General features: G+C 38.7%; 1 protein-coding gene across 1 annotated transcript; it reads right to left on the bottom strand.

Moving 5' to 3' along the window:
- Positions 1 to 3216: 3216 nt before the first annotated feature.
- On the bottom strand, positions 3217 to 12038 carry LOC146460448 (TNF receptor-associated factor 4-like). Its single transcript, XM_085088167.1, has 7 exons — positions 11682 to 12038; positions 9220 to 9274; positions 8625 to 8729; positions 7163 to 7321; positions 6373 to 6453; positions 5831 to 5908; positions 3217 to 4060 (listed from the first exon to the last, which is right to left on the bottom strand). The coding sequence occupies exons 1-7, from the start codon at positions 11957 to 11959 to the stop codon at positions 3503 to 3505; spliced, it is 1314 nt and encodes a 437-aa protein (XP_084944293.1). The 5' UTR covers positions 11960 to 12038; the 3' UTR covers positions 3217 to 3502.
- Between the last annotated feature and the right edge of the window lie 808 nt (positions 12039 to 12846).

The raw sequence follows: 12846 nt of genomic DNA, 5'->3' as shown, positions 1-12846 counted from the left end.
GTTATCGTAATGGAATTTCACGAATTTCCGCTGATAGTCTGAGTCGCGTAACACAAGGGAAGCAACGTAACGCGATCGTCGTGACTCAAACTATTCCATTAGCAAGGATAGTTTTATAAATCGGTGAAGCATACAGTTGGAATAAATGAATCAGCCCCAGCATCACGCGTTATGCCAGTATAACAGGCATCTTGTTTTTTCTTCGTAGTAGTCACAAATCGCCACATTAATTTATGCATTAAAATATGCCCTCCCCTAGTAGGGATGTATTGTTCTGATTGTCTTCGACAGAAGCGGCCCAATCAAATTCTATTATTTAGGCACATATCACGAGAGAGGGGACCCTCTCATCCCTTTCTGTGTGACGTCAAATTATCATTTTATTTATTCATTAAACCTACATTAAATTCTGCCCTCTCCCAGAAGGGATTTATTGTTCTGATTGTCTTGAACAAAAACGGCCCAATCAAAACCCATTATCGGCGCGTATATCACGAGGGAGGGGACCTACTCATCTTTACCTGTGTGACGTCAAACAAACATCATTTAGAAGGTTGTTTTCGTTCAATGGCGGCCACATGTATGAATTTAAGACTCTGATCTGCCGTTTTCAGAAAGAAAACAAACGTTTTTCAAGCGGTAAATCGAAACAATAACTTCCAAGTAGTACTCGACGGTTAAAACGGTGGAAATCGGGAGAGTTTACCGCGAATAAAATACGCTTTAAAAAACAGATGGAATATTTCAACGCGGAGGAAACCAGACTAGTTCAAGCGGGGGTTATGACGTTATCGCAGAGTTATTTCCGGTATGATTCCCAGTGACACAACGATAAACAGTATCACGCAGTCTCTCTGAATAAAACCATTGAATTATTACGCGGTATGCCCCATGACGTTATTGCAGAGTTATTCCCGGTATGATTCCCAGTAACACAACTATAAAATATCACGCAGTCTCTCTGAATAAAACCATTCAATTATTTCAATTGCAAAGGGAGGATTTTTTTTAAATATCTGCGAAACATATCATGGGGAATAAATGGGGCTACATTAAGCATTCCGTGTAATGCCGATTAAGGGCATCTTGTTCAGTGAAAATCATACCGGATACAGCTATAAAAATAGCAAAAAGTACCTTCAAAGAATGAACTTGCACCGAATTTGACCTGCTCCTTCCTCCCATTTTGAGGCCACTGTTATATTCCGCTATTTTTCGTTGCAGGAGGCCGTAGCGAGGCACGTGAAATCACTTGGTCCCTTTGAATGATTTCAGTTTTTCGACCCAAACAAATCCGCTAGGCGTCTAGTCCACTGGTTTTAGCTTTTGACACAATAATAATTTTTTGTCGCTACTTGTAGGACACGAGAATTCACCTTTAGGCATTTCCTTCAAGCTGTAGCACTTGATTTGCACGAAAGCCTAGCTCTAAGGCGGAGTAAAAGTTAAACTCACAAGAACTCGTTGTTGTTAGGCACAAAATAAAAAATTTGGCATGACGTGCTCAGCCAGTCGGAAGTGAGTAATTTTGCCATCGGTAAAAAAAGAAAATTAAGAAAAAAAAATGTTCCTATCAGCATTCATTAATTTTGCCTAATTTTTTTTCCAGGAACGTTTTAGTCTGCGAGAGCAGTCAACTTTTCCGGTGGGTGAAACAGAAGCTGCCGGAAAAGGCGTCTGATCTCGCAGGTTGGGACGTTCTCTAAATGGGCTCGCTTCGCAACACTGAAGATAACTTGCTGTCCCCCTTCCCCGCACCAATTTTCTTAAGAACAGTTTCAGGTGTAGTGGTGCGGTGTTATGGAACAGTTTACGAACTCACTTACGGCAGGCAGGATCTCTAGCATCTTTCCATGCTGGCTGCAGCGGCTTCCTTTAACACGGCTCTCATGTAATGCAGTTTACTTAAGTTATTGTAGGTTTAGATAGTTTATATTACGAATTTTGCAACTCGTATTTTTATAAGTAGAACCTAGTGTAACGGATGAGAATACCGTGGATAAAGAAAGTTATTTGATTTAATTGATTCTTCTTTGGAGAACGGTGGGTTGGGGAGGGGGGCGGGGGCGGGGAGGAGTGATTAATGCAGGGGGAAAAAAAAGGTGAAAACTTTTCACTAGCCGGGAACTCAACCTGGGCCTTCCGCGTGGCAAGCGAAAAATTCAACCACTGAACCTCAGTGCTGTCATTTCGAAAGATCGTTAAGGTCTTTTTTCGTAAAATTGAGAAAAAAACTGAAAATAGAGCATACAATTGATCGAAAGTAAAATAACTCCGCATATATACGTTCCGCGCATCTCAGGATGGTCCAAGAAACTCGGATTTCTTAAGGACGCTTCCTACTAATTCAAAGGTATTTGTGCACAGTTTTTTCACTATAAGGGAAAAGAAGGTCTGAGCAAGCAGTTATTGAAATCCACAAACAAAATTTTCAGTGGCAATTAAGCTTCAATCTGGAACATGTATACATCTGTACATTATGTATTTTAAGCTTTTTAGAATGGTTATCCCCAATTTTCTTTTTGGATTAAAGTAGGCCTTACTAAGATCTTCTTCCGCATAGTCATAAACCACGAAAAAAAAAACGTATTAGGATGCACCGTCTTTAAATTCACTGCCTTACGAAGCGCGAAGCGCAAAAAGCATGAATTCTCACGGGTGTTTGAGGTGACACTAGAGAGATCTAGCATCGCGTATACGTAAAACGCGAACGGCAAAAATGACCACGTGACCACGATTTTCTCGCTATTTTTAGCCCTTGCTGGAGACCGGTTGCCGTTTCTTCGTGAAAACAGGCTATTTCGCGTTTGCCGTCTTCGTGAGAACTACGTAAGTGTTTCTTTCTTTTTTTCTTATACATGGAAGTAGTTAATAAATTTTGAAAACAAGTACCCCAATAATTTTTCCGGCAAGTCATACTAGGGTAACTGGGGTAAATTGAGTTTCATGTTTAAAACTCCTTCATAACTCACTCCTTACCACTCTTTTCTTCATGAACTCACCACAGTGACAAGCAAAACAACTTCATCGAAACTCGCAAAATTAGTTAAAGTCAAAAGGTTCTGGCTATTTTACGTGCAGCGGCAAGGTGAAGTTAGCCGTTTAACGTAAACGTGATGCTAAATCTCTCTATTGACTAACGTTTCGACAATCTGGACGGTCATCACAGTCACTGAGTGAGTAAGTGAATGATTGAATTAACAAAACAAAACATAATGAGGCTAAATGTGTTTAATAACTTCGGTATCTTTGGGTCCAAGTAAACTGTGCGTAGTATTAGTGTCTGTATTATCTGCATAATGAAGGTGTAATTTAAAGTTCAAGTTAATGTAGATGGAAAAAACGAATCTGCTTGGTGCTTCGTGCATCTAGTGCATTACATTACAGGTTTCTACACAATACACACGGTCTTCACAGGTTTCTCTCTCAACATATCTATGCATGTTCTCTGAGTCCTTAGTCGGACGAACACGGCCTGATTTTCCCCGACTTGAGAATCACTTCATTTCTTTCCGGCTTGGAAATCACATACTGACCGGCAGACTTGCAAATCACGGGATCGGCATGTATGGATACCCCGCAGTCGAACATCATTAGGAGCTTCACCAACTCGGCCACGTATATCATCAAGCGATTGCTTTATTTCTGTAAGACTAGGTGGATCGCACAACGATACTCTCCCTTGTACAGTTCGAAGCACCCTGCTCTCCACACTCTTTAATTCTTTTCCGGTTTTCCTAGCCATGTCTTCCATCATCTTTTTATGCCCGACGTTTTCCAGCTCGATGTTTTTCACTCCCAGTAACAAATTTCGAATCTCAGCAAGGCAGTCTTCAAAAGCCTTCTCCATGTTTTGATTGACTTCTTGTATTACGTCCAACATTTTTTGATTGTCTTCTTGTCTTTCTTTCGCCATCTTTTGATTTACTTCTTGTAGATCGTGAAATTTATGTCGCATGTTGTCGAGCTCTTCTTTCGCCTGTACCAGTGAAGACCATGTCATTTCTAAATGGTCATCCACGCTCGCCTCCATGTGGTCGTTCAGGTGAGCTCTCTTGTCCTGAAACAACAAAAAAAGACATGACCATTTTTGAGCAGGGTTTCGTTTGAAAGTACTTTTGAAGCCGGAGGCAGGACGTAACGACCGGTTGCTTGATATATAGTATCCGTTACTTTGATGTGAGTTCTTTCTATCTTTAGTCCTTGTTATGTTTATTTTTTTTTTAACCAGCAAGCACATTAACTGAAGGACAGAATGAACAATTAAATTCCTCTGTAGCTCAAACAAAGTTCCCGCAGTGCCTCAGTCTAAGAATCAGCAGCATAGCAGTAACAAGATTGTGATTACCCCTCTATTAATGTGAAACTATTCCATTAACATGTAAATGAAATAACTTTGCTATCACCCGCACCGACACAGCTGCATGAACAAAAAAATAAAACATCTTAAAGCTTTAATCTTGGGCCAGAAAACTACTTGCTTGTTTCAGGATGGCTGAGGAGAGTGTTTCAGAGAGTAAGAGTTCAAACATTTCCTGGAAGTCAGGATGCACAACAACTCCCTCCCCCCCCCCCCCCCCTTCCCTAGAAGATCGCGCCCCATGGCGTAAAAATCCCCGTCTGTTGCATTTAATTCAGGATAGACCCGATATTCTCCCATTCTGCCGAGAACCCTGGACTATTTGAATCATATAGCTACTAGAATTTTCGCTTCTACTTGGGTTTCGTCACTCAATTGTTTTGGTATCTTTTTCAAGAATCACCTTTGGTACTTTTTGTATCATATGCGGTGGTTATTAAACTGAAATGGTACTGGTATACAAGCGGCAGTGGTAATGGTGATTGTGGTGGTAGTGAAAGTAAGTAATACAGTTTTTCCTTTAGCTATTTACAATCCATAAATAAAAGTAAGATAACTCAAAGTCTACTTCTAATTACGAAAAGACCTGCTCTACAAGGATTCTTAAGCTAGTTAGGGGTATAGAATGGTAAAATCCGAGACCCGCCGAGACGCCGAGACCTTCATTTAAAATCCGAGACCGAGACTTAACTACTTTTTTTAAATCCGAGCCCGAGACGTCGTGATGCAAAACGTGTTTTTTACTAACACTGCCGAAAAGCATAGTACGGCAATTTACGAGCAGAATTTATCCAAGCTTACATGTTTCACAGAAGCTGCAGAAGCGATTGCGATGTTGAGCCGTTTTCAAGAATATTGTTTGTTGTCAATTTAGGACGGTTAATTCAGACTTAATTTTCGCTTGGTTTGCCGAGATTCAAATTTCAAAATGCAGGATTCGAATTCCAAGACCCGTTTTATTTTTTACGAGCTCGAGATTCCGAGACTCCAGTTTGAGACACCGAGATTTCGAGACCCGCCGAAAATTTGCCGAGACCCATTATTTTTCAACGACCATTCTATACCCCTCTAGTTGTTAAACAATCATAAATAGTGAAGGTAGACTTTGAAAATATGAGGACATCTCAAATGTTGTTAAAGCCATAACAAAATAAAGTTTTTTTTTTTCTTAAAGTTTAAACATTTTTCATCGAGGGCGCCAAAACTCAAAGAAATCGGTTAAGAAAGCGCGATTCAAAAATACCACGTACACGCCAATAAATAGGAGTGGGCTACCTTAACTACACTGGCGTTCATTAGCTAAGTATACAGACGCTCTCAACATTGGTTACAGAGACCTGTTACGTAACTTCATAAGCGGCATGGCTATCTGTTTTGGATAATTCAGTCGTGTCGTTCATTGGTAGTTGGTCAAGAGATTCCTCGTTATATAACTAATCTGCTCTAGCAAGTAAAATTTGAATTACAAACCTGAAATGGACAACCAGCACTGGCATAACCACATGATACAATAGTCATAGGGCACATTTCTGAAATGTGTCTGGCCATCTAATTAAAAACGAAAAGTGAAAGTAAATATACTGACGAGAATGACCTTCATTCAGCAATTAGCGGCCACAGCATTCATACAGCTCAGGAATTAGTTGCTCTGAGAGTGACGTGAAAGTGTGCAAAATGCAGTGTAGCTTGGGCCTTTCATCAACTGCAAACCCACGACTGAACCAGAACAGGCGGGTGCATTACGCAAATCATAGACCCATAATAATTGCCAATACTAATTTAATTTTCCTCCCCAAATATATATTTTCCACAGAACAACAAGTAAACTGTAAGGGCCATTGACGTGTTCTCTTTGACGGAGAACCTGATCATATCCCATTTTCTTGACAGTTTACTTTTTCAGAGACCACTACCTCCTTGGTATAGGTAAGTAGCGTTTGCAGTTTTCTATTCTAACTAGTTGTTGTTACCAACAACCAATTATCTACAAAGAAAGCAAATGAAATCATTACCTCTTCCCGGGGTATCTCTTCATGTCCACAGTTGTTTTCGCATACAAGCGGAAAACGTTTGCAGTACATTTCCTCATGTTCCTATTCGTTAAAAAATTGTTATTTCAGACTTCAGGTCGCAACGTGGTAAGTTTGAAAAAAAAATTACCCTAAACACTGCTATAGCTACGAACAGTACAAATGAAATGTTTTGGATCCGGCCAGACGTTTCCAATACTGTACCAACCATTATAAAATGTCGTGCTGAAATCAAACTGGTGTGGCCTGTGTTAGAATACGCCACGACAGCTTGGTCACCTTACACGAAAAAAGACATCGAGTCGGTACAGCGGCGGGGTGCTCGCTTTGTCTGTAGCGACTAGGACCGCACAAACAGCATATCAGCAATAATTGACTCCTTAGAATGGCCCCTCCTAAAGAAATGACGTGACCTAAGGGACTTAGAGATCTTCAACAAGATAGAAACGGGTGAACATATCCTTCCCTTAGGAGCTGGCGTGTGGAACACTCTTAATGCGGCAGGTGTACAAGGAGACGCAATAGCTGTTTTCAAAGCCGCAACAACCGCAGTAGTGTAAGCACGGCTCCCCTCAACTGCAAGTTATTAGTGAAAGCTAAGATGCAATTATTCAAATTAAAGTTAAAATAATTCTGGCATGCAAAGAGCACCTATCAAGGTGTATCTGTATACTGTAGTGTCTACTTATTTCTTATAAGGACATAACAACGACCTACAGGATCGAGCTGAGAAGAGTTCCTATTTTTTTTTATATCAAGCTGATAAACGTGCCTGCTTCTGGACAAAAAAGAACTCATCATGGCAGTGGCCACATTCCACAATTCGTTTGGGACATTCTTCGTTTATGTGAGTCTCTATAAGTCGCCTCTGCACGTTGTCTTGACAAGAAGAGCACTGAGTGTCTTCATACGGGCAGTCATCTTGGTGCTCCTAGCAAAAATTTTTTAAGTATAAATAGACTAAAGTATTTCACCTTAGTCCGATGGCAACTCTTTAAACTGTAAACAATGGAGTTTTGATCATGGAGCTATCAAAGTTACCATCTGTTTCACTTGTACACAATTCTTTAGGATTGCAAGTTCGATGAAAAGGAAAAAAATACATCAGCTTTTGTTCATAAACGGAGTTAGCAGGAATTTGAGATACGGTAAAAGGAACAAGAGCGACCGAAAACGAGTTCGAGAGGGGGAAACACTTAAGTGCAATTGTTCACTAATAAGCAAACTTAGAGTTAGTGTGAACTTTGATTCTAGTTTAATTATAGTTTTGACTTAGACTGTTCTTTAACTGAACCTAAAAATTAGCTTTTGAAAAAATTTCAACAAAGGTAACAGTTTACAGCGAATGTGCGAAGCCCTATAATCTGGCAACGTATTATTAAATTCTAGAACTCGTTGTTAATTCAAGAAAAGAAATCAACGGAATCACCATTTTAATTATCATAAAATTTGGAAATTTGGTGAGCTTTTGCTGGGAATTTTTTAATGAATTATCAATGGTTTCAGAAGCTATGTGAAACACTTGAAAGAGTGTTTCATACTCATTACTAAACACCTCAGCGTTGGTTGAAAAAGCTAGGTTGCGCTTCCTTTTTCAACCCACTGCTCGATGTTTGAAATAATAATAATAATAATAATAATAATAATAATAATAGTAATAATAATAATAATAATAATAATGATAATAATAATAATGATAGTAATAAAAAAATAGGATAGGATGAAACACTTCCTCTTGTTTGGTGGTATAACTGGACGTGGTGAAGTTAGAAAAGAATCGTGGGATCAATCAATCTAAACCCGCAGACAACCAATTCAGCCCAGTTCAGCACCTATTTTTTGTTCACCCAATTGCCAGTTGACGCCTTTGGTAGCTCGTTTTGTTGAAAGCATTGAAAGCGTGGTGAAAGTGTGTTGCAATAAATTTAGTTATCAAATAGAAGCAAACATTTTGATTCAATGTCGCTCCACAATTTGAATACATACCATTCTATTAACAATTTAAAATGTTGAGCAAACATTGGCGCAAATACAACGACCTCGGTTTTCATCGGGTATTGGGTTCAATAAGTGCAATCCAGTCCTGTTTTTACCTAGTGTCTAAGCCTCAATTTATTAAAGGTGTACAGGGATTAGAAAAATCACTATCCACTTTTGTAATTGGAGGCCAGCCCCTATCAAACTGTGCTAACCTTACTATTTACAGTCACAGAGTACAAAGCTACTGGTTATACCTCGGCATGTCGCAGTTCACCAATCCAGTCACATCCTCTGGCATTCTGCTGACACTTCACGCGGAGGGATAAAATATCCCGAGCCCAGGCTTTGTCAGAAAAGAACTACAAAGTGAAAATTCCTTTAATCAGTGAACCTGCTTTCTTAATCATCGTCCCAGAATCCTTGGAACAAATAATATTAGGGCTCTGAAAATCAGTCATGAGGCATCTACGGATACTTAACAGTTATCCTATAAACTTGGTCAGTATCCTTCCATTTGGAACTTTTCTGAAAATACGGACCACCTCTGAAGGGATGGACTTTCATTGCTCTTTATCGCCTCTCCAGTCAATGCTGGCGGTACATATATATATATATATCGCACATTATTCATCTTATTTTGGTATAAGGTGGATAATCAGATTTTAGATTAAAATTTCGAACTGGTTGGTTCGCAGAGCATAAGAACGTTTATTGTAGATAGACATTATTGGTTCGGCCTTTCAACTGAAAGAATAATAACTAATCAATAAGCACATATATAAACTCAATGCGCTAAATTCGCTTACGATTTGGGAGGTCGCTGTTTCTTAGCTTGTCGTGAATACTTACACCACCTTCCTCTTTAATTTCTGTTCGATCATTTGGACAAACTGGATTACCACTCCTGTCAAAGTAAAAAAAAATACAAAGTAAATAACCCTAAAATTTATTATTATAAAGGCAGGGTAAGATGCTCGGAACCTAAGCAAACGATGGTTGGGCGGCGAACCGTAGCCAACCTCGCGAAGACTGATCGCACCGAAACAACTTATCACTAACTTCTAATCAAACCCCTTAATCCTAATGTTCACTTAGAGAAATCATATACACTGAAGCTCTAAAAATGAATCAAATTAAAAAACCCTAAAATAACTTTTGGAATAAAATGCTTTGAAAACATCTAACAGCAAATCCAAACTTTTAATGATCCTAAGCAATAAGGCGTCAAAATGGATTCATGAACAAAAATCTTAAGAAATATGGCTTGTTTGCTTTGTAACGTAGCTGTCTAGTTCAAGATCTTGACGGATTTTTGCGGAGGGAGCTGCTTATGACAAACTTTTGCGTCTTGAACGCTACTTGTTATTATTATAGCAGAGTTCTCAACTGGATGCTAAAATCAGTTAAAAATTATTATTATTATTATTATTATTATTATTATTATTATTTATCATCTTAAAACAAGACTATTGCATCCTCTGTTAAACTATTTGTTATGTTCCCGCTGTACACCATCGATATACTCCTCAAACGTGCTATAATTTATTTCTCATCTAAGTATGGTTTTCCAGTAACTGAACTGACATGTTAATGGCCATATGACACTCCACCATCTTTTTTAGTTATATTCCATTGAATCTCAATTGAAACGGAAGCGAAAACCTGTTCCCGCATTGAACTGACCAAGCCCACAATTCTTTGTAAGGGGGATCCTGCAAGGTAACTAGACGAACTGTAATGCTCTATCAACTGCAAAAGTTTAAAGCAATTTCACGGCGATAAATTTGCGAAAGACTTTCCTGCTTAAACTAGATTCTGAAAACAGACGTCACGATTTCAGCATAGTTAAATTATACCTTAGTCTAATCCAGTCTCTCAAATTCAGTGAATACTAGGGCCGACGAATGGCTTAAGTCAGAAAGCGAATGCGAAAGCACACAGCTCTTATTTTCTGGCGTTCGTACCGCCATGTTGAACCCGCAAGAAATGCACTTTATGTTTCATGTGAAGTACTTTCCGTAAACGCAACATTATTCAATTCGGAAAAAACTTACTACCTGAAAATATCATTCTGCTGATTTAATTGCGGGATAAATCAGACACAGACCAATACGTACGAAAACGCACGCTTTGCAGTAGTACTACAACTTTCAGTTCAAAATTAAATTTTGCTGAAATTATTAGGCCAGTTTTCCACACTGATAAGCAATGTTTTAAAATATGTGTACTATAATCCTGTGAAATAATTATTTTCCAGCTTACCAAAGAAGAAACACGATAAAACTGAGATAGAAAATATGTTTTCTGCATCACTACATCTTAATTATCCATATGCAAAACTACTTTCACTTTCAAAACCTGTGGCCATAAACACAGACACTGGAATAATAATAATAATAATAATAATAATAATAATAATAATAATAACAATTATAATAATAATAATAATAATAATAATAATAATAATAATAATAGCCGTTTATTCACAAATCCAAATGAAAAGGAGATAAATGACGTTATCCCTTTCTAGTTTCTCTCCTGATAATAAAATAAATTAAAACATTAATTATTTACCGCTGTTTAAAATACTTAGCATAAACTATATAACACATCACACAATAGAAGAACTTAGTGTTCACTAGAAAAATTTGCCAGATGACATCTCAGTCTGTTCTTAAAGGTGTTCAAATTTTCCGCCTCAGCAATTTCCTTTGGCAGATTATTCCACTTATCGATTTTGCGTATAAAAAAGGAATGTTTAAAGTTATTCAAAGTTGCAGATACAAACTTTTAACGTTTAAAACGGTAATTTGCTCTTAGGGCCAAAAGTCATGTGCAAACGTAAAGAATGCTGAGGGATCTAGTCCGTCAAGTCTGTTTATGTTAGATATCAGCGATTAAATTCGCCGGCATTCGCCAAGTGTGCCCGTTCCCGCGATTTTCTACGCTCATCGCTGCGAATTGCCGGTAAAGTCAATCAATCAGGTTGGGTGATTTTATCACATGAACAATGTTGAAGTGCCACATGGCCGCGATCGGAGAAAACAAAATCGCCAGGTGTGTCCGCATCAATCGGTGGCGAGAATCGCTTGCGATCAAAGTCGCCTCGATCGGCGTATAAAATCACCAGGTTAATGTCGCCGGCTTTAGCAAAGAGATTATATCGCGAATGTTTTGCTCACTTGTGCTTCAATAATAATAAAGCTTGTGCTGACGTAATCAGAACTACTGTTAACCAACTTTGCTACATGTTTGAGAGTTCAAGCTTATTTCAAACTGACTGTAACATAAAATATTTTGTTTTCGGTTACCTTAGAATTCCGTGTAAGCAATCCCTACAAAAACGATGACCACAGTCGGACGTTTGGACAGCATCTCTCATTGGAAGCAGGCACACCACGCACTTTTGACAAGGTGATACCTCGTCCACAAATTCGTACTCGTAACCTCCAAACCGGAGCTGAATTTCTCCGCTGTCACTGATATGACCGTTAAAGACATCAATGAAATCCACTTCAAAATCCTCTTCGACATCCTCGTCGTCGCTGATTGAGCTATCCGAAAGAAAGTCTACGAAGTCCATTTCCATTGTACCAGGAGTAAAATCGAAATGAATAGTGTTCCGTAAGATTCAAGTCAAGAGTTGATGGTGCGTTACTGGCTGTCAAGATTTCGGGTCTGCAAAATCTGCGAGCCAGCGAGCCATGCGAGCCATGCGAGTCATGCGAGCCACAGTGCAAATGTTAATATTCGCGTGAGAAAATTTTGGACGACTTTTTTTCTTTGTGTTGGTTTTTTTTTTTTTTTCGTTTTTGTTATAATTTTGGAGAGAATTTTGCCTATTCAAAATCGCCCAAGATGCGCAAAAATTTAAAAACAATACGCAAAAATTTATTAAGGTTCAAGACTTCAGAAAAAAAAATCCGAGAAAAACATACGGCTGCACCGCTACCCAAATGAATTGACGGCTTGATTTCTTTGGGTTTAAGATCTTGCCCCAATTTCTTGCCCACGAGAACTGGCAAAGTTTTCGTGAGCAAGATTTTGGGGCAAGATCTTAAACCCAAAGAAATCAAGCCGTCAACTGTGAATAAGCAGTGCCGTTGTTTACCATTTTTCATGTGATCTGTGCGATGCAGATTATGTCGGCTGCACAGCCCGACACCTTCATCAACGCATTGCTGAGCACAAAAATTCGGCAATCGGTAGACATTTCTTAGATTAGCTCACGGTAACAGTAACCTTTTGAAAGAAAACCAATTTAGGGTCTTAAGAAAGTGCCAGGGCAAATTTGATTGTTTAGTTTTATAAAACTATGAATTTTTCTTTACATTACAGCACAAGTATTTCAAGAATAACAATTGTCTCTCAAGTATTTTGAATCTTTTTTTTTGGTCAGTTAATGCGTCTTTTTCGGAAAGATTTCCAGATAAATGTTCTACATTCTATTCAAAAGCCAAGCTTCGAACGCATGTT

Source organism: Pavona decussata, unplaced genomic scaffold (assembly GCF_977016875.1).
Source record: "Pavona decussata unplaced genomic scaffold, jaPavDecu1.1 SCAFFOLD_213, whole genome shotgun sequence".
Taxonomy (NCBI): domain Eukaryota; kingdom Metazoa; phylum Cnidaria; class Anthozoa; order Scleractinia; family Agariciidae; genus Pavona; species Pavona decussata.
Note: the sequence above shows the minus strand (reverse complement) of the source record. Positions and strands in the feature narration are given on the sequence as shown.